The sequence below is a fragment of the Channa argus genome, chromosome 1, assembly GCF_033026475.1.
Source record: "Channa argus isolate prfri chromosome 1, Channa argus male v1.0, whole genome shotgun sequence".
NCBI lineage: Eukaryota > Metazoa > Chordata > Actinopteri > Anabantiformes > Channidae > Channa > Channa argus.
The window spans coordinates 44,455,977-44,473,787 of record NC_090197.1 but is presented as its reverse complement, the minus strand read 5'-3'; the positions used below and the strand labels follow the sequence as shown (position 1 = coordinate 44,473,787).

At 41.0% G+C, this 17,811-nt stretch overlaps 1 protein-coding gene across 2 annotated transcripts; it reads left to right on the top strand.

The window, feature by feature from the left end:
- Window positions 1–4,192: 4,192 nt before the first annotated feature.
- LOC137102758 (uncharacterized) lies at window positions 4,193–15,628 on the top strand. 2 transcript variants are annotated; one of them, XM_067482586.1, is made up of 14 exons: window positions 4,193–4,243; window positions 6,107–6,575; window positions 6,685–6,734; window positions 7,593–7,698; window positions 8,037–8,195; window positions 8,304–8,412; window positions 8,855–8,916; window positions 9,096–9,221; window positions 9,310–9,404; window positions 9,491–9,652; window positions 9,772–9,968; window positions 10,264–10,393; window positions 13,270–13,463; window positions 14,698–15,628. In XM_067482586.1, the coding sequence occupies exons 6-14, from the start codon at window positions 8,345–8,347 to the stop codon at window positions 14,939–14,941; spliced, it is 1,278 nt and encodes a 425-aa protein (XP_067338687.1). In that variant the 5' UTR covers window positions 4,193–4,243; window positions 6,107–6,575; window positions 6,685–6,734; window positions 7,593–7,698; window positions 8,037–8,195; window positions 8,304–8,344; the 3' UTR covers window positions 14,942–15,628. The 2 variants fall into 2 exon arrangements, with proteins under 2 accessions (XP_067338687.1, XP_067338696.1); XM_067482595.1 differs by lacking the exons at window positions 4,193–4,243; window positions 6,107–6,575; window positions 6,685–6,734 and having other exon boundaries at window positions 7,507–7,698.
- The last annotated feature ends 2,183 nt before the right edge of the window (window positions 15,629–17,811 follow it).

Sequence of the window (17,811 nt, the reverse complement as noted above, 5' to 3'; positions counted from 1 at the left end):
TTCCAGCCTCCCAGCCTCCCACATCCCACACCCCAACCCCCCAAACCACGGCTTCCTTGCTGCTGCTAATCACTGGTGGTCTCCTGACTGCCAACAGTAATTGATTAGGGAGCGGAGGACTGGCGGGTGAGGGGGGGATGGGGTTGAGGCGAAAGTTCAACCCAGAAGTTCTCAAGGTCACTTCCCACTACTTCCCCCCGCCAAACTCCTTTTCTCATGCTATTAGGTATCAGCCACGGGGGAAACTGCAAATATTTGGCACACTTGGTCCAACTTCCAAGAGGTTTGGTGGCGAGCACAAACAGGAAGATCTATGTAAGCAAAATGAACGTGTCTGTTTAAGAGAAACTGTGGCAAAACGACTTGATTTGTGATGTGTTGATTTATCTGTTGAATCAGAAACTCAACATCCTCGGTTGAATATGCTTATTTTTGCAGACCCCCCCTTGCTGCTCTAAGAATGCTGCCGCCTTGTTTGGCCCTCTGCGGTTGCTCAGAATCCACGACAATATAAAGAAGGCTGTGGATGTTATTTTGAAGCACTAACTCCCTCCATTCCTCCTGCTTTTCACAGGAAGAGGTGACATTCCTTGCCTCTGCAAAGTGACTCATGCTGCTGTCTTGTTTAGTAAATGCAATTACAGACTGGTTCAAGCATTCTCCTCTTCGGTGAATTAGAGCAGAGAAAAGCGTTTCTTTCTCTTTTTGTGAGTGTGTGCTTCTGTGTGAGCTCTCCGTATGGCCATGCAGGGTCATGTTCGCCACAGAACCCACCGCTGAGATTGGGACTGTGGACCCAGAGCCTTAATGCCTATGGAAACATGTGTGTCACAGGAAATGTTCAATATGTTTTGCAGTGCTGCAGCTGAGCAAGAGGTGTTGGACTTACAGAGACGCCCTCCCAGAGCTGAGGGCTGGTGTTGATGTTGGCTGCACAGCCATGGGGGGGCAGTCCAGAATTTATTATTCTCTGGTTGTAGGACCATGAAATGCTCAGATACTCATGGACCTATGTCTGGTCATGTAGAGTAAAACAAAAAATTTTTAAAACTAAAAATTAGTTAAAAATAAGTTGGTGGTGTAATTTTATAAATGCATGAAGAAAGGGAAAAAACAAGAAGCTAAGTTGCAGATAAATTATTGGAATTGTTTAAAATTTTGTCACTCAGAGAGGGGATACCAATGGGTTTCCACATCTGTCTCAATCATATCTCCTACATATGTCCCCAGGCTATGGCAGCTGTGAAACAATAATCTTTCCCTGCTCTGCCACTGTCACTGTCTCTCAACATTTGTCATAAGGAACTCATTTCACATAAATCAACCAGTAAGGTCACAGATTTCCAGCTAATATCAAACATAAGTCGTATAAACGAGACGGAACATTAATCCTACATATATCTTTTTGTTCCCCTATCACTCGTGTATATTCAAACAACATGTAAAAAGGATTATGACAAAACTGGATATTCTTGCAAAAGCTAGATCAACATATCATGAAAGCTGGCCTCACTAGGCCACGAATGAAAAGCATTTGTGTGGTTTAACTCTATGCAGACTTGTGAATACCAAAGAGGTCTTTCTAAGAAGTGTTGGGTTCTGGTTTATGTCCAGTCAGTGTTGTACATCTGCACTTTACTCCCTCTCCCTTTGTTGGGCATGCAGTATCAATTAGCATGATGTACTTTAAAATTCTTCCTAACACATTACTTCACAATGCTTTAACAATAATAATAATAATATAGTAAATCTTTGCAGACTCATACTTGCTCTCAACAATGCAGAACCATCCAATTTGCATATAATACATATTTTTAAAAATGGTTTGCAAAAGTTTTTGAGTAGAGGTTTCTTTTTCCAAAGCAGATTGTCCTCACCTCTTTATATGTACAGTAGGTCACATTGTGACCTTTAAGCTTTGTTGTGTCACACTCATATCTGAAGTAAAATGAACCCATTTCATCTGTCATTAATTCTGAGCTCACGTTGTTCGCTTCATATCACTTTCTCTCCCAGTGGAAACCATGATGCAGGTTCCTGAGAGACATGGATATAAAAGCACTTTTCACTCTACAACAAAGAGTCTTCAGCCCTGGTCTTAGTGTGTCAGTAGTTAATCAGCCTCACACTGAACCCACCTCATGGTGCTTTGATTTTGCCTAGCAACAAAATCTCTCAGGAACTTTCCTACCTGAAAAGTTCAGTGTATCTAAAAAAAACAAACGTTGCTTATATCTACTGCCAGCATTGAAGCACACAGTAGCAGCTTTCACTCCAAAAAGAGAACACAAGGTGCAAGACGGATAGTCCTGGAGGAGATATTATTCTCATCATTTTACTGTCACTTTACGGGTGTGGGAAAAAAAACATGGATATCATCTTTTCACACAGGCCCTCAATGTGTGTGGTGTGGCAATGGTTTTACGTTGATGCTGGGTGGCTTATCATGTAGCAGAGAACAGGACTGGGCCTGTGGAATGAAGGAAATGTCATCTGATGCCATAGGGGCTGTAATAACCCAGCATCCGCCAGCCCATATTCTCACCTGTTTCCAAACATGGTGAGTCCCCAGCAGGTGACCCACAGAGAAACACTGACTTGTAATAACATAATCACATGCCCTGACACATGCACAGTTACACACGCGAACTTTAAGCAGATGTAAAGCATAACTTGTTCTATTTTTACTCATCTTTCTCTTCTTGTGATTATCTACATTACATATAATGCACTTTAAGCCAAGAGTGCATTTTCGCAAAGTGCCACTGTCATGTTAGAACCCTTTGAAACCAGAGCATTAATAATGATGCTTCTTAACATATCAAAGCTTGCTGATTAAACTCAAGTGTTCACCTGACCCTGAGAGCATGGATTGATGCATTTGTTGTCACTCCTCTCCTAAGCAACACATGTTGCAGATGAGTGATCTGTTCTGTGCAGATGCTGTGGCGTCTATCACAGGACAAGACTATTTTGGCCCAAATGAGTGGATTTTTAAGAAATAATCCACTGCTATGGCAAGTATTATCATAACAGGACCTCGTAGGCGCCCACAGAGGAAGAACAATCAGCATCTTTTACCCAGGGTTTTCTGCTGTACGTGTTTGGGCAGTGAGGAGACTGATCCTCTGCAGGAACAGGAAAGGAAGATTAATAGAGGCCCACAGGAGCTACATTTGGAGAAATGGGGATCAGGTGAGAAGCAGCCTATCCAGATTACAGTGGAAGATTTGGGGATAGTTAACACCAGTTTCAGCCTTTCTGAGGAGGACCCCCTGACCCGCAGGAACAGCACTGCCCGCTCATCCAGCTCTGTGTCTGCTTACCAGAGAGCTCTGAAAAAGAAACGGCTGAAGCCTCTGGTTTCACTTTCTTTGCAGCCTCAGGCTGAACCAGCCATCCTCTCTGCAAGTGGAGGAGATGGTGAAGCAGAAGAGGAAGACATATTGCTGTTTGAAAGCTGGACAGATAGCACCCCAGCCTCTGAAAGCCTCCTGATGCCACCTGTTATTAATCTGATCCCACCAACCCCCTCTGATGTCATAAATGAGGAACAGTTCTTTGATAAAAACCTGGAGGAAAGTGTGGTACATGCATCTGGCAGTGATGGAAGCTGTGCTGTAAGTGACAAGGAGAGTTATGAAGAAAATGTAAATGTGGATGCAGAGGACTTTAAAGAGAGTTCCACACTGGTGGGGAATAATGTTAGTGCTGATAGTACAGCTGAGTCTGAAGAGGATATAAGTGATCAGTTTAGAGAAGAAAAAGAGACTGAGCCATCTAAAGATCGGGATAAAGGGAAAAAGGCCGGGTTCATAAATAGCACCTACCGGGTGGCTCCTCTCCCTGAGTACCATCAGAAAAGTGAGTCTTTATTTGGGACTATATAGTTGCTTACAAAATACAAATCATACCAAAATGTCTTAAAGTTTTGTCAGACAGCTCCACAATGTTAAATCTAGGTGGGCAAAAATACCTAACTTGGATTTGTCATGGAAGTATGCACATCTGAACAAAACTGTCGTGTGTATATAATAAAAAATTAAAAACATTTAAAACAACTACTGTAAAAAGGGCTACAGTATGTCCTTGGCTGAACACACTGTTGACACTGCTATCATCTAAAGCAATAACAAGAGAGAGGAAAAGCAATTGTTTTACATGGTTGTCTTGGTTTCTATCTCTGTTGCAGGGAGCTTCAACACTGGAATAAATCTTTTGTCATTTAATGAGCACAACTTGGGTGAGTTTTTATAAGGTACATGTTTATTGGTTGATCATTTAATTAACTGCATATAAACATTTCTGGTTCTGTTTATTCAAACTCCAGGTGAGAGGTAAAAGGCAGTAGATAATGGTTCAGGTCATCCAGCTGTTGAGCTCATGTTTTACTTCTTCGTTTTGATCTCAGTTGCCGATCCAGATGAAATTGCAGTCATTATGTGACATGGCTACAGTACCTCAAACGCCTCCTTTGGGAGTTGCAAAACCCCTTTGTTGGGATCCCTTTTTAGCCATTGTGTGTGTGTTCCCAGTGCATGGCTGGGCAGGCAGTTCCCAGGTTTTGGGTTCCTGTGACCCAGCATGCCTTTTCTCTGCAGTTGTCTGTCAGAGAGCTTCCTTTTTTGAAATCAGAGGAGGACAATACCACTGGGAACTATACACTGATATTTTTTTTTTTCAAGAGTTTAAAAGTTTTGACAAAATGTTTTGAAGCGTTGCTTTATCATTAACACTGTGCATGTGTGTGTGTGTGTGGGTGGGTACACAGTATGTGAATGTTTGTCAAAGGTTGTCATGCACTAAACGTAGGTTGCTCAGTAAGTTTTCATGCACCAGTCAAGGCTGAGAGAACTCAGTCATGCTTTGACTTGTCCTGACTGGGCCAACTCATACTGGGAATGATGTCCATCTCTCCGTTACTGGTTAATTTACTTTTTAAGGCAACATCAGGCTGTGTCCCTAAGTCTGCCCAAAATTTTCTGTCCTTCTTTGTTTAGATTGGGCTTTTCCTGGCTGTGTGAAGTTTGAACATGACTGCATTAGGGAGGGTGTACTGCTACCCTTCATTCTGAGACAGCTCTCAATCTTGTGTCGCTTTTACCATGCACAGGGAAAAGAAGTCACAGAGTGAGACTGGATGTCACTTTCTCCTAATTTTAAAAGACACAGTTATGAAGGAGGGTGCTCCTAGACTTTTTCACATTTAGCAAAGGGTCATCACTTTTCTCAGCTGGCCATTCTATTCAATGAGATGTGTTTTGCAAGGAACGTGTTCTGACTTTCCTTAGCTGTGGGCCAAACTTTATAATCCTCCATAGACTGACTCACAGACCAGGCAGGTGATGAAGAGAGTGCCAGCTTGCTGCCCCCCTCCTTATACACCACTGTCTCTCTAGGACCCAGACGAGATTCCACTGTTGACACACATAAACCAATTACTCTGTCTTATCTGATTCTGACTCCATCTAAACCCTCGTCCATGTCACACCAGCCTTTCAGAAACAGGCCCTTAAAATGAAAAACATGTGTTTAAGAAATTGTAGGCAGATTTTTTTGTTGTTCAAATGGTAAAGGGGGGGTCTTGATGCTTCAATCTGTCAATGTATACAACTTAAAACATTGTACTGTGAAGACTGAAAGCTCTATCACTATCATACCACAGTGTTGTGTTGCCTTGACAAAGCCAGGGCCAAATTTGAATGCCATATTCTCAGCCTCACTTCGCTGGCTTGTTATGATAGTAAAAAAAAAAAAAAGAAAAAATCTACTCACTGACCAAGTGACATTTGGAAAATATAAGAGTATGTGCTTTCTGTGGGAAAGAACCTGGGTTGTCAGAAAAGTATGTCATCAACCAGACAGACGTTAGTGTGTCTGATGAGTTGCCAAGCTACCCCATCTAGCTGTGTCCAGTATCAGCACTGGCTAATGCACTGCAAATAGCTGTGGTGGCCTGAGAAGGATTAAAAGTCTAGAACAGACTGGCTTTACGAGGGGGAAAACAAGAACCATATTAAATACTTTATTTATCATACTAATACAGGTCTATGTGGGACGTGTTCCTATACATCTGTTGACTTGTTTTCTCTCTGTTGCTGTGCAGATGAGCTGAGCAGAGAAGTCAGCTGCTACAACATGGTAAAAACTGAGTTTTGTCTGCTTCCTCATGCTGCCAGCATGGACACAATTCCTCACAAAAGGGTACAAATACTGTGCTTTTGCCTCTATGCTTGTCTCATGATGTTTTTTTCAGTGTATCACATAGTCCATACTATGGTCAACACATACAGAATATCCTTAATGAATTTAAATGTATCTATACATTGCATTACATGTGCTGTATTTGATTAAGACTGTAACTGTGTATTAAGAATCATTAACCTAAAGTATAAACTTCAGTGGATTCTAGTCTAATGTAACTGAAACATATATTACGAGTCAGAGACCGATAAGTCGTTCATGCAGTCTTGAGGAGACACTGACCAGGAGCGCCACATTCCACGGTTTAACAAAGACCACAGACCAACACTGTGAAGAGGAGGGGTCGCCACGACAACGCCGCATAACTGTTGGTGAGTCTTTTTATGCAATACAACAAAGTAGATTAATGTTACTGTTCCAGCTGATATAAAATGCAAAACCACTGTACTTTCTGTGTCTTTCCTTATGCTTTTCCTGCAGCATCGTATTTGCCTATTTCTAAGGATCAGAATGGAAACTTTGCTGAGAAGGTACTGTAAACCATCAAAGCAAGGCCTTCAGGGTGGCATCAGCACACAGCCCAGAGCTGCTGCAATTACAGAACATGCTCTGTTTATATTTCCCAGCTCCCTTGATCTGTCAAAGCAATGACTCTGCAAATAGTCTCAGGATTTTAGTCTCTGCGTCCAGGATTTACCAAGCAAGATTGCTCGTATCCCTAGTGATACATTTGTTTTCAAAGGCAAATTGCTCACACGTCCTGCACCTATTATCTTGGTGTATTATCGGCTGTCTTATTTTCCTCTGGTTTACCATCAATTACATATGAATCATGCAGCCAACATGTATCATAAGCAGCCACACCTCACACTAAAGCCCCACACTGGGGCTCCAAATTAGACAAAATGGCTGAAACAATGGATTATTTATGTGGTTTCGGTAAAGCACGATCTAATAGGCTTTTTTTTTGTGAACGTATTTCCCTAAGACACCCCATTTTACCTAATCACTTCAAAATCACCTTGTAAAGCCTGTACTGGCATCAGGGAACACTGTAGTTTTTTTTTCCCAGGATCACCATAAACAGACTATCTGTGACTAAGGCAACAATTACATCGGATCTGTGTTTAGTTTCTTGCCAAAGTAAACATTTCTTTGTCTAGTTTAAACATTTGTTTACAGTTAAACTCACAAATGAGTTTATTTGCAGTAATATGTTGAAACATGGATATCCAACACAGTCATTCTTACTTTGAATGAGTCAGTGACACAGACTATGACAAATTGGAGTTTAATCATGTTTTGTCTTGATGTCTTGACTCCTACTAAACAGGTTTTTGCATACAGCCTTTCAAGTGTGAATCATCCTCACCTCTCCTTATCCCCAGGACGTGGCCAGGCAAGTGGACAAATCTCTTGGGGAGCTGAACACAGATGAAACCTGCCAGTGGTTTACCAGTATTGGACTGCAGAAATGTCTCCGTTACATCAGAGGTAAAACCTATTCTTCTGACTGTCTCCCCATGGTTTAGAACGTAGATTCACTCTTTTTAGTTTCTGCCTTGGCATTAACACAAAATCATACATGACTAAGCAAAGTGTAATAGGTATCACATGAGCAAAGCTGGGGGCTGTGGCTCTGGACGTAGACAGGAGATCCTCCTTCTCCTCCTGTCTAAAATGAAATTATTTGTAAATAAAAGATGATAAAAGGCTGTATTATATCATGTGTTTTCCAACTTTCAACTTTTACATGCCTGTAAAACAAAAGTGGCACTTAATAATGAAAAGTGTCATCATTTGCTTTTTGCCAAAAGTTGTTTCTCTTACAGAAACAAAACTATGCGGCGCAGACATTGCATCAGTAGATCAGAACACTTTGGACATCCTCCACATCACCACACTAGAAGACAGAGAGCACCTACTGTCAGCCATTTATAATGAACTTCATCCTCCCAACTCCATCACTCAGAGACTCGACTCTCTGCTTGGTATGCTTTTACCCTATCAGGATAAACATTTTCTACCCATCTTGCAAGAACAGAATGTCAACAAGATTTTTACTCAATTGTTCTTTTTTATTGTGATAAAATCTTTAGGGCCTAATAATGTTGAGACGTTCACTGCAACATTAGTGTCAATGGGCAGATCTAAGTCCTTTCCCCATGTGAGCTGCCGGAGCATGAATCAACGGTCTCTCACACTGAGGTACAGTGTTACACACTTTAATTACTGTACACTAGTGGGCAGGGGTATGCCGTCAAGTTACTTTACAGGACAAAATGATCAAGCCTGTGGGAGGCAGACAGCTAACAGATAACAGGGACACAGAGTTCACACCATGATTGGAGAAACACAATCAATATGTTCTTGCAACGAGCATACAGATCTGGTTAATATACACTGACTGGTCTGATGGGGAAACTGTGGGAAGGTCAGATGACTGGAAGTGGAGGTTACCTATAGAGTCACCTAGTGGCTGGGTGGAAAATGGAAGGAAAGTTCCATACGAATGCAGGAGATTAAGGAAAGTGGTGACATGGCTCAAAGGGACAGACAGTGAGAGACTGGGGCAAGTGTTGGGGCAATAATCGTGATATCCTGTAAAACAAATAAATAACAAAATCTGATACATGTTTTAATCTCATAGAAATGGATGCCAAAAGTACGTGGTACACAGCAATTCTCAGCTAATAGAGATTACTATCAATGGTGAGTAATTAAGTAAGTTAAAATGTTATAGAAAATTTAAGAACATTAATGTCAATGTGCAACATTTGGTGGATGTGATAATAAAAGGATGTACACTTGAAAATATTCTCTTACTCTATGGTCACATCATGCACAATCTAGATCTGTGTTTCACTTCTTTTTGTCATGTTGTGATGCAGCATGGGAACGGATAGTTCACCTTAGAACACCAAAGGAAACAACAGTGGGAAAAATTATGGAATCGTGTATAAAAATGCTGGGAGTGACAGATGATAAACATCTGTTCACACTGAAAGAAAAGCAAGGTTTGCAATACATGATTTACATGATGTAGTTTTTTTAAATCACACACACAAACACACACATTGATAAAACACATGTTCTTTGATTCAGGTTCATTGGAGGAGCTCTCAGCAGATCAGCACATAGGCAGTCTTCTGACATCGCCATCAGAGAACAGACAGTTGGAGCTGCACTTGTGTAAAATGGTATGCGATGGATGCTGTAGACAATTACTGCATGCTAGACACAAACCATATAACAAAGAGGCTTATTCTACACTTTTGCATCACAGGAGAAACCAACATGTCCTGCCCCTCAAAACACCCTAGAAGTCAACAGCTCCAATGACAACAACAACATTAACAAAAATTTGCAGGGGAACCATCCAGCTAAAGAGGAGAGGATCAGGGAGTTAAAGCAACAGGTGGACTCACTACAGAATGTCGTCCTGCAGGTCAATATTTCAGGTCTTTTTTACTACATGTACAACAGAGCAATGTAAAACAGACAGACACTACAACTAAACACACCTCCTTCATGTAAAGGAACAAGTTGATCTCTTTGACTTCACAGGTCCAGGAGCTCCACCACAGCCTCGTAACATTTTGTTCGGAATTAAAGAACATGGATGGTGATGTGAGTATAGACAGGTTCAGCTCCGCTGAGCTGAAGCAGAGGCTGGAGTTGGTCAAAAGTCGACTGAACGACAAGAGGCAGAGTCTGCAGACCCTTGAAGACGACACTAAAAACTCAGCTGCTCACCAGAAGAAGTAGGTGGACAGTGTCTGCCAATTAACAGCTTGTTTCTTCTCCAATCGATAATCGGTTGGAGAAGAAACTCCAAATTGATCTGACCAGCTACGAACATATAGTTAATCGTAATAGTCAAAGATATTAAAGCATTGCTGCCCCAAGGAAAATAAATCATGTGCTATTTTTAGTGAATAGTGAAATTTGCACAAAACAAGTCAAACAGTTTTACATGTAGCTACAACATTTAAAACCACATATATATGTATATACATGTCCTGTGACCTTTATGAAACCCGTTGTCTTGCCATTCAGACAGTTGGAAGTCCATCTCTTGGAAAAGATGAAGTTCAACTGCCAAGTTTTTAAGGAGGAAATTTCTATGTTACATCTCAACCGACAGGTGGCTCACCTCCAAAATGCTTTACAAGAAAGCTATGCCAAGGTACTACTGATCGCAGCACAATGACCCTTCATAGATTATTGCCATTAATTCTCAATTTTACTAATATGCTGAAAGTCTGGAGCTCAGTCAGTGGACTTTAGACAGGACCAAGTAAAACAAAGTTACACCAATATGTGGGAAAGCTGCTCAGTCACAGTCAAAGAATGTTTTGATTGCTAAAAATAAATGAGAAACTGAGATTTGCACCAAAACAACACTGGTTATAGGAGAAGCATGTGTTGTATGGGATACTAATCTTGCTGAAGAAAGAATTTAAAGTTTTGACCATATCAGAACAACTTGTGTAATTTAAACAATTCCCCACTGATCATAGTCTGTGATACGGTGATATTTAAAGACTTACAGTACAGAAAAAAAATCTACGGAACTTATTTGTTCATTTAATTGTCCAACAGTAGAATGGTAACCGCTTCCTGATGTGGTAGACCATTACTTTACACCATTATGTCCACCATCTTTGATCTTCTCTTCACTGTTCTCCTGAGTGACAACACAATACTCCATTCATCTTGAATCGTTAATCTGTGCATTTAGTTGTGAGAGTGGGCATACAAGGCTGAGTGCAGTCCTTTGGATGAACATGTGCTTTTTCTGAGAAAATGATGTTTAGCCCTGACATCTGAGAGCCTGTGACCATACCAACAATGGAATGTGTGTGACAAAAGCCACTGGGAGAGCGCAATGGAGAAATGGGCCGGCATGTGTAAAACTATCTCCATCTATCCCCAGAGGAGCCCACCTCTTTTTTAATGTGGCTCTTTAATCCCGTTGGAGAAGTCCTAACGAGGTGCCATGAAAGGACATATGCGGCTTCAGCTTTGAAAGGTGCCCCGTGTCACATTGCCGCCCCGGGGCCACGCTTTTTTAGGTGCTGAGTTTGTGGGAACAGCAGCGGCGCTAATGTTTATCATATGACCTAATCAGAGTTAACACACAGGTCAGAGCTGAGGAGCAGCCTGGGAACTGATGGAGTCGCTGCTCTAATAAGGAGCAGACGGCCCAGTGTTTGGTCTTGTAGGCTGCCCCGCATTACAGACAATAAGGAAATATTTCATCATCTGCAGTCTAATCTTCAAGATCTTTTGCAACTGTAGAGCATCAATAAAGCAGTCAAGAGGAAAAGAGGAAGAGAAACAGAGCGGGAGTGAGGGGAGGAGGGTAGGACAACAAATGGCGGAAATGATTTCAAATAAGCAGTTTAACTCAGCCAACTCAAAAAGTTTAGGCAGGCTATTAAAGAGGGGAAATTAAGTTTAGTGTTTCACCCACGTTTTAGTTTTACGTGATCTTTGAAGATGTTTTGAATTTTGTGAAAAACCCTCCATCTGTTTGCCATGTTATACCCATGAGTCCACCACAGAAAATCATGATGCGAGATGTGGTTGATCGATGTGGTCAGATTGTCTCAGCCATTTCTCTGTCTTCCCTTTTCTACCCTAAGGTTGAATTTGTTCAAGGTGTCTGACGCCAGACTAGCCAAGTCGTCCACATTCAGAATGACATAATTGAAATGAGAATCCTTAGACTTTGCATTTATAGCATGTTGTATAGCCTACAATCATTTTACACTCCAGGGGGAATCTAAGTCCCTTCACAGATCATACTGTAGCTTGTTATGGTGCAGCTAATTGATGTTTGTTATTTATCCTGCCATTCTTATCATTATTAATTAAGAGATGAGTACAGATTTTGCCCCTGAGTGACCTATTATGAATAGCAGAGTCTTAATTGGCTACCAACAATCCATTAGTGGTGTCTGGTGTGTCTGGGGATATCTGTGTCTGGACCAGGTAGATTAGGATTTGATCAGCTCTTGTGGATAAACAAGAAGAATATGAAGAGAAAATTCCTTTTACTCTTGGAACGTGTCCAACTTTGAGGCCAGCTACAAGGTAAAATGATGGATATTAAGAGTGTGCTTCTCAAGGGGCTTCGGCTGTGTTTCGTGGTTATATCCTGTCTGGCCCACTTGTCTGAGCAGAGAGAGGCCTTAGCTTTGACCCTTGACCCTGGCAAGGCGGCATCTATTGCTGCAAGGCATTCACACGGCATTCAGGGGGAGAGGGGGAGTATGCCAAGAGGCTGGATAAGGGAGCATTGGAATTCAGTGGTCAGACTCATGAGTTATTTCTGATCCCAACAAGCTACTTGTGGTGTGATCTCCTTCTAAGCTAATCGTTACATCTTGGTGGTCTCCAGGCTTTGACCCAGCCTTACTCTGTCCCTCCTGGAGACTTCCATTTAACGGTATCTCTTATTTTTATAGCTTTTTTTCAAGAAGTAAAGTCACCATTTTATTTCAAGTCTATAATAACTAAGTTAGCTTTATTGAATGATGATTCAGAGTTTCACACTTTGGAATTTCTTGTGGTTTGACTGCGGTTATATGTTGTGATAGTATGGTTGTCTTAAGGAAGTCATTGTCCCACAACTTGTCATTTTATTTTACTTTATTTTATTGCCTGTTTAAACAGCCCAGATTTACCATGTTAATTAGTGAGTGTTGGCAGCTTTTATGTTTTTATTTTTCACCTGAAGACGGAGCCAGTTGTTACTCTGTTTGTAGACATTAAGCTAAGCTAAGTTAATCATCTCATGACTGTATTTAGGACACAGACAACAGTGGTATTGATCTTCTCATCTAAGTCTAAACAAGAAAATAAGCTGTTGTTTCCAGAATTGTGAAATATTTCTTGAAATTTACATTTTATACAAATTTAATATGGACAAAACCTGAGGCAAATGGCCCTATAGAAAGACCGCTTCTTGTGTATTTTGTTACCGAATGGGATACGCCTTAAATAATGTGTGGTGTTGCAGTTGTGAACAAGTTTTCTTGCTGCTCTTTCATTCAGGAGAAAGCTCAGAAAAAGAGTTTGGCCATTTGTAGCCTCAGCCAGCTGGTGTCTCTACAGTGTCCAGCTATGCTGCTGCTTGTACAGGAGAACAAGGGCCCTGATGGTGATTATGGCTTCACATGTCGCTACAGAGAAGGCAGTGGACTGGTGGTGGTCAAGGTGGACAACTCTCACCTTTGTGTTGATGACAGGTAACATGCAAATAAATGCAAAAGCATTTTACACCAATTGTTTTATACAGGCTTAATGACAAATACTCACAGAGGCCTTGTTTTTCATTGCTGTATTTCTATGCTTTCTATGCTTGGTGGCCATGGAAACAAATTAGAAATTGGCCGGCAAGCAAGCAAACACTGTAATTTAATACTTAGAATCATAAAAATAATCAGATTAAATAAATTCACGTGATTAAGCAATGACACACCCAGCGCTCTCAAACTATACAGACATAATTGTGTCAAACCCAGCTAAAGCTTAATACAAAAGTCCCTGAATTAAAACTAATGAAGCTATTTGAAAATGGGTTTTAATATTTCATGTTCTCTTATGACTCCAACTTTATCATTTGTTGCTTAATAAATGCATATTAGAGTTGTCCCACATTTACCTACACTGAGAATGGTGCCAAAAAAACATTTTAAACTAGATTAGAGTTGAAGAATATAAAATCCTTTCAGCTTTTCAGGCATACAAAACTCTGAGTATTGTAGATCTGAATATTTTCTAACCTTATAATATGGAATAACAAGATGCTGGACTTTATTGATTTAAATGACTGTTTCTACATTGTCTCTTTGCAGCCCTGTTCCCTAAAAATTTAATTTCTGCACAAACGTGATTACATTCCTTTTGGGAATGTAATCAGTGGATAATTCTGTTTTACTGCATGAAGTTATGTTTAGTTACAGAAAGCAAGTTGCAAAGAGATTAGTACAGGACCATCATGCTACAGACCTGAGTTTGACTCCAAGGTCCTTAGTGTGGTCAGGTTAAGACAACAGCACTTTGGTTAGGATTAGAGAATGGTCTAGGTTTGGTTTAGAAGTAAATAAGCACAACTGTTCTTTAATAAGCCCATGATCTTTCTCTAACCCTAGCCAAACCAAACAACCATTTAAAAAGTCTTATGAGACTGTAGTCAGACAAACTGGATGCTGTGCTTAAACATGAGATATTTTGGTGGACGAAAGTACTTTGTCTAGGAATGGCATCGGCAACTTGCCATTTACTTTAAATGTCAGCATCTCCTCATTATGTTTACAGAAAATGTTATCTGGTTGCAATTACTGTAAGTTCCTAGAAAAACATATTTGCTTCGGAACTGTAGTTGTACAGAAACGTAACAGTTATGAGACAGGATTGTTGATTTATATTTGCATGTGTGCATGTATGTGTCTGCATGTGTGTGTGTTACTGGCCTCATAGATTGGTGGAGGTGAATGGTGCATCGGTGGTAAACTCTACACAGGAAGAACTGACTGACCTTCTGCTGCAGGGACCCACTGCTCAAATTGTTGTCCTTCGTCAGCCTCCGCCCATTCCCGACTCCCAGCAGCTCCCTCCTCTCCTGCAGCACACCCTCAATCCTGATCCAATGCAAATGATTTGCCAAGAAAAGGATGTGATCACCATGGAAACCCCTTTACAAAGGAAGGTGATGGCCATCTGATGATGATATGAGGGAGAGCAGAGTGTTGAGGAGGAATGAACTTTTCTCACTTTTTTTAGATTCACGATTCACTATCTGTAGAATGAGACATAAAGTGAAGTGCCATGTCATCTCGTGTTAGTTATTTACCTCAAAATGTGTTTAGTTAGTAATAGCATTAGAGTTATATGACATGTTTTTAATTTAAAGCATCATATGTGCAGTTCATAACTTTCTACTAGGGATTTAGTCAGTTTCTATGTATGCACAGAACAAGTCCCATGAAAACACGTTTTTGAACACGCGTGTTTTTATTTATCTGGCTATCACCTGTTTTACATCGTGTTTTTGGTATCTGTGAAAATGAGAAGAAAAAACAAAAGCATGAATATATTTGCTCCACTGGTATGCATTTATGTTTTAGCATCCAGCAGAGTATTAACTGAGGGATGCAACAGTGTAAGCCTCATAAATACTCTGCATACGGCACCTTCTTAAAGTACAGATGGAACTGTATAGAAAATATGTAGTAGTGTAAAGACATGTCCGAAAGCTTTGTATATTATCTGCAAGTTTTCTCTTTGCAGATTAGACACAAAGATGGTCTGGATCACTGTTCAGCACAAAGGATTTCTTAAAAAATGAGTCATGTCTCCCCTTTGTACATTGTAATGTAATCCACTGTGCTGTAGGAATAAACCCTTGGGCCCGGAAATGCCTCATTTCTCAGCCTTGTTCTCCCTCCTTAAGTGGCAGTGGATCATACAAGTCTGACAGAAAGACAGCACAAACACTACCAAACTCTGACCCAGACCCCTGGGGTCCAAAGAGCCTGAGAGGAAAAGTGATGAGACTAGTTTCGCTTGTCAGCTGATGAGAAAGGTTGCAGGTCAGTCACCAACACATTTGTGTGCTAATGCTTTTGCAATCAAAGGCAAATGAGTTCCATATAATCCAGATGATGAGAGATATGGTATTTACTGGTTGCCAAATAGAGCCACAAGAAGGAGGGGTAAGATACTGGCAAGCTGGAGATTTGAGACTCCTACTCATAAACATGAGAAATTGAAGGTGACTATGCCACAACATGTTCGTTTACCTAATGACACAACTGAGCTATAGTGACAAACCTGAGAAAGTCTACTAATATAGTGACGTCATCGTAAACCAAAGAATAGTGCAATAGCAGGATGTAGACAAATACAGACTCAGTGAGAGGCTGAGGGAGAGAGTGAGGAGCATCACAGAGAGGAAGTGCCAGAAAAAAACTGACAATCACGATAATGCTCATTGTCAAAATAATCATGCAACGAGGACTAAGGTCAATTCGGTCTATTCTTCCATTTAGTAGAGAAACACAGGGAGACACATTCATAGCTCAGTAAATTCAAGCCACACAGACACAGAAGGCAGAGGAGAGAATGTGTCATGGCTGCCTTGATGGAAATAAATTAACACTGGAGAAAATGAGACAAAATCCTATAAACACTGGTGCTGGCAAGAGTAGAAAGACACTGTGGGATTCCCAGTGACCAACACACCCAAAGAACACACACAAACTCAAGGGCTTTGATACTCCATCTTTAAACCACTGCAAGTTGTCAATCTGAAAAGTGGGATACAATACAGTGGGATGAGCCTTCAAACCTTTTCAACGATGCTGTCAGGTGAGGGGCATGAGCACCAGGATCCCACTGTACTCTACAGTATGCTACTAAGGAACATCTGCAGCGAATTTGAACTGTAGCGTAGCCTCCTCCTATACAACCAAGAAGCCTCGTGTTGACCCAGGCTGTACCTGACACATAGTGGCACAGAGCAGTCTACAGTGCATCTGGTTTGCCTTATAGCAGCCTTGGTACAGCTACATCCAGCACACACTGATAAGCTGTGAGGTGAGCCTGGTGTGGCTGAATTTCTCTTTTTCGCCCTGCGAGCCCCAGCTTCTCACTCCTCAATCCCCCTCCCTCCCACCTCCTTTAACTCTCTAACCACCCCATGACATTTAAGGGTGCCTGGCATCCTTTTGAAGTGGGAGAGGGGGCATTAGCTCTGGTTTCCTGCCCAAATCCCACACAAGCCAATAAAATGCATGCAGGTCTAAGGCGAACCAAAAGAATTCCTGGCCACTAAACAAACAAGATTGGCATTTAGCCTTATATTATACAGTACCATATAAAGGATTGTTGATTAATGCAGAAACTATCTTCTTCCTGTCTTTCCATAAATGCCTCTGAATGTCTGTGACCGTCTGAAAAGAAAAGAAAACTAAATTACAGTCACTGAGGTAGTTAGCGAAAACAATTATTAGTATGTAAATAAACTTTTATTTTTATTTCTCTGTAGCTTTGTTCTACAGAGCATTATTTAGTTAATACAGCCCTACACCTTCTAGCCTCTTATATTTCAGTAATCACTCAGCAGCATTGAGGGGCAGACAGGTCAGAGTCTAATCCCAGGGGCTTCTGATTTCATTTTGCTGAGGTGGAAATGTGCTTTTCCTCTGGCAAATCTCACACTAGGCACTTGAGAAAGTCCCCCGAGATATTTATGTGTTGACCCTCTCTTGGGCAACACTGCTGTATTATTTGACCTTTTGTCCCTGGTATATTTTGATTGCATTTCTTGCCAAGCTGAGGAAGTACTGCCATCTACCGGCCATCTCTCAAACTTCACACCACTATCTTCAGTGCTGCTTATGCAGTGATTTTGATTAGATCTGTCAGATTTATAGCGAGTAGTCAATAACAATTATCTTACATGTCTGGATGAATTCCTAATGTTGGAAAATTCACATGCTTTAGAGATTTTGTAAACTGTAATCCTACAATTGATTCATCTTTATTGCTCATTTTAACAGTTTTAACTGTGAGCCTACAGAGCACATTGTT

What these genes read in the sequence shown, in the direction of transcription:
- LOC137102758 (XM_067482586.1), top strand. Translation starts at nt 8,345, where the DNA reads ATGGGCAGATCTAAGTCCTTTCCCCATGTGAGCTGCCGGAGCATGAAT. An exon ending in TACAGAATGTCGTCCTGCAG is followed by an intron (nt 9,653 to 9,771) that starts GTCAATATTTCA and finishes TTGACTTCACAG; the next exon opens with GTCCAGGAGCTCCACCACAG. An exon ending in TCAGCTGCTCACCAGAAGAA is followed by an intron (nt 9,969 to 10,263) that starts GTAGGTGGACAG and finishes CTTGCCATTCAG; the next exon opens with ACAGTTGGAAGTCCATCTCT.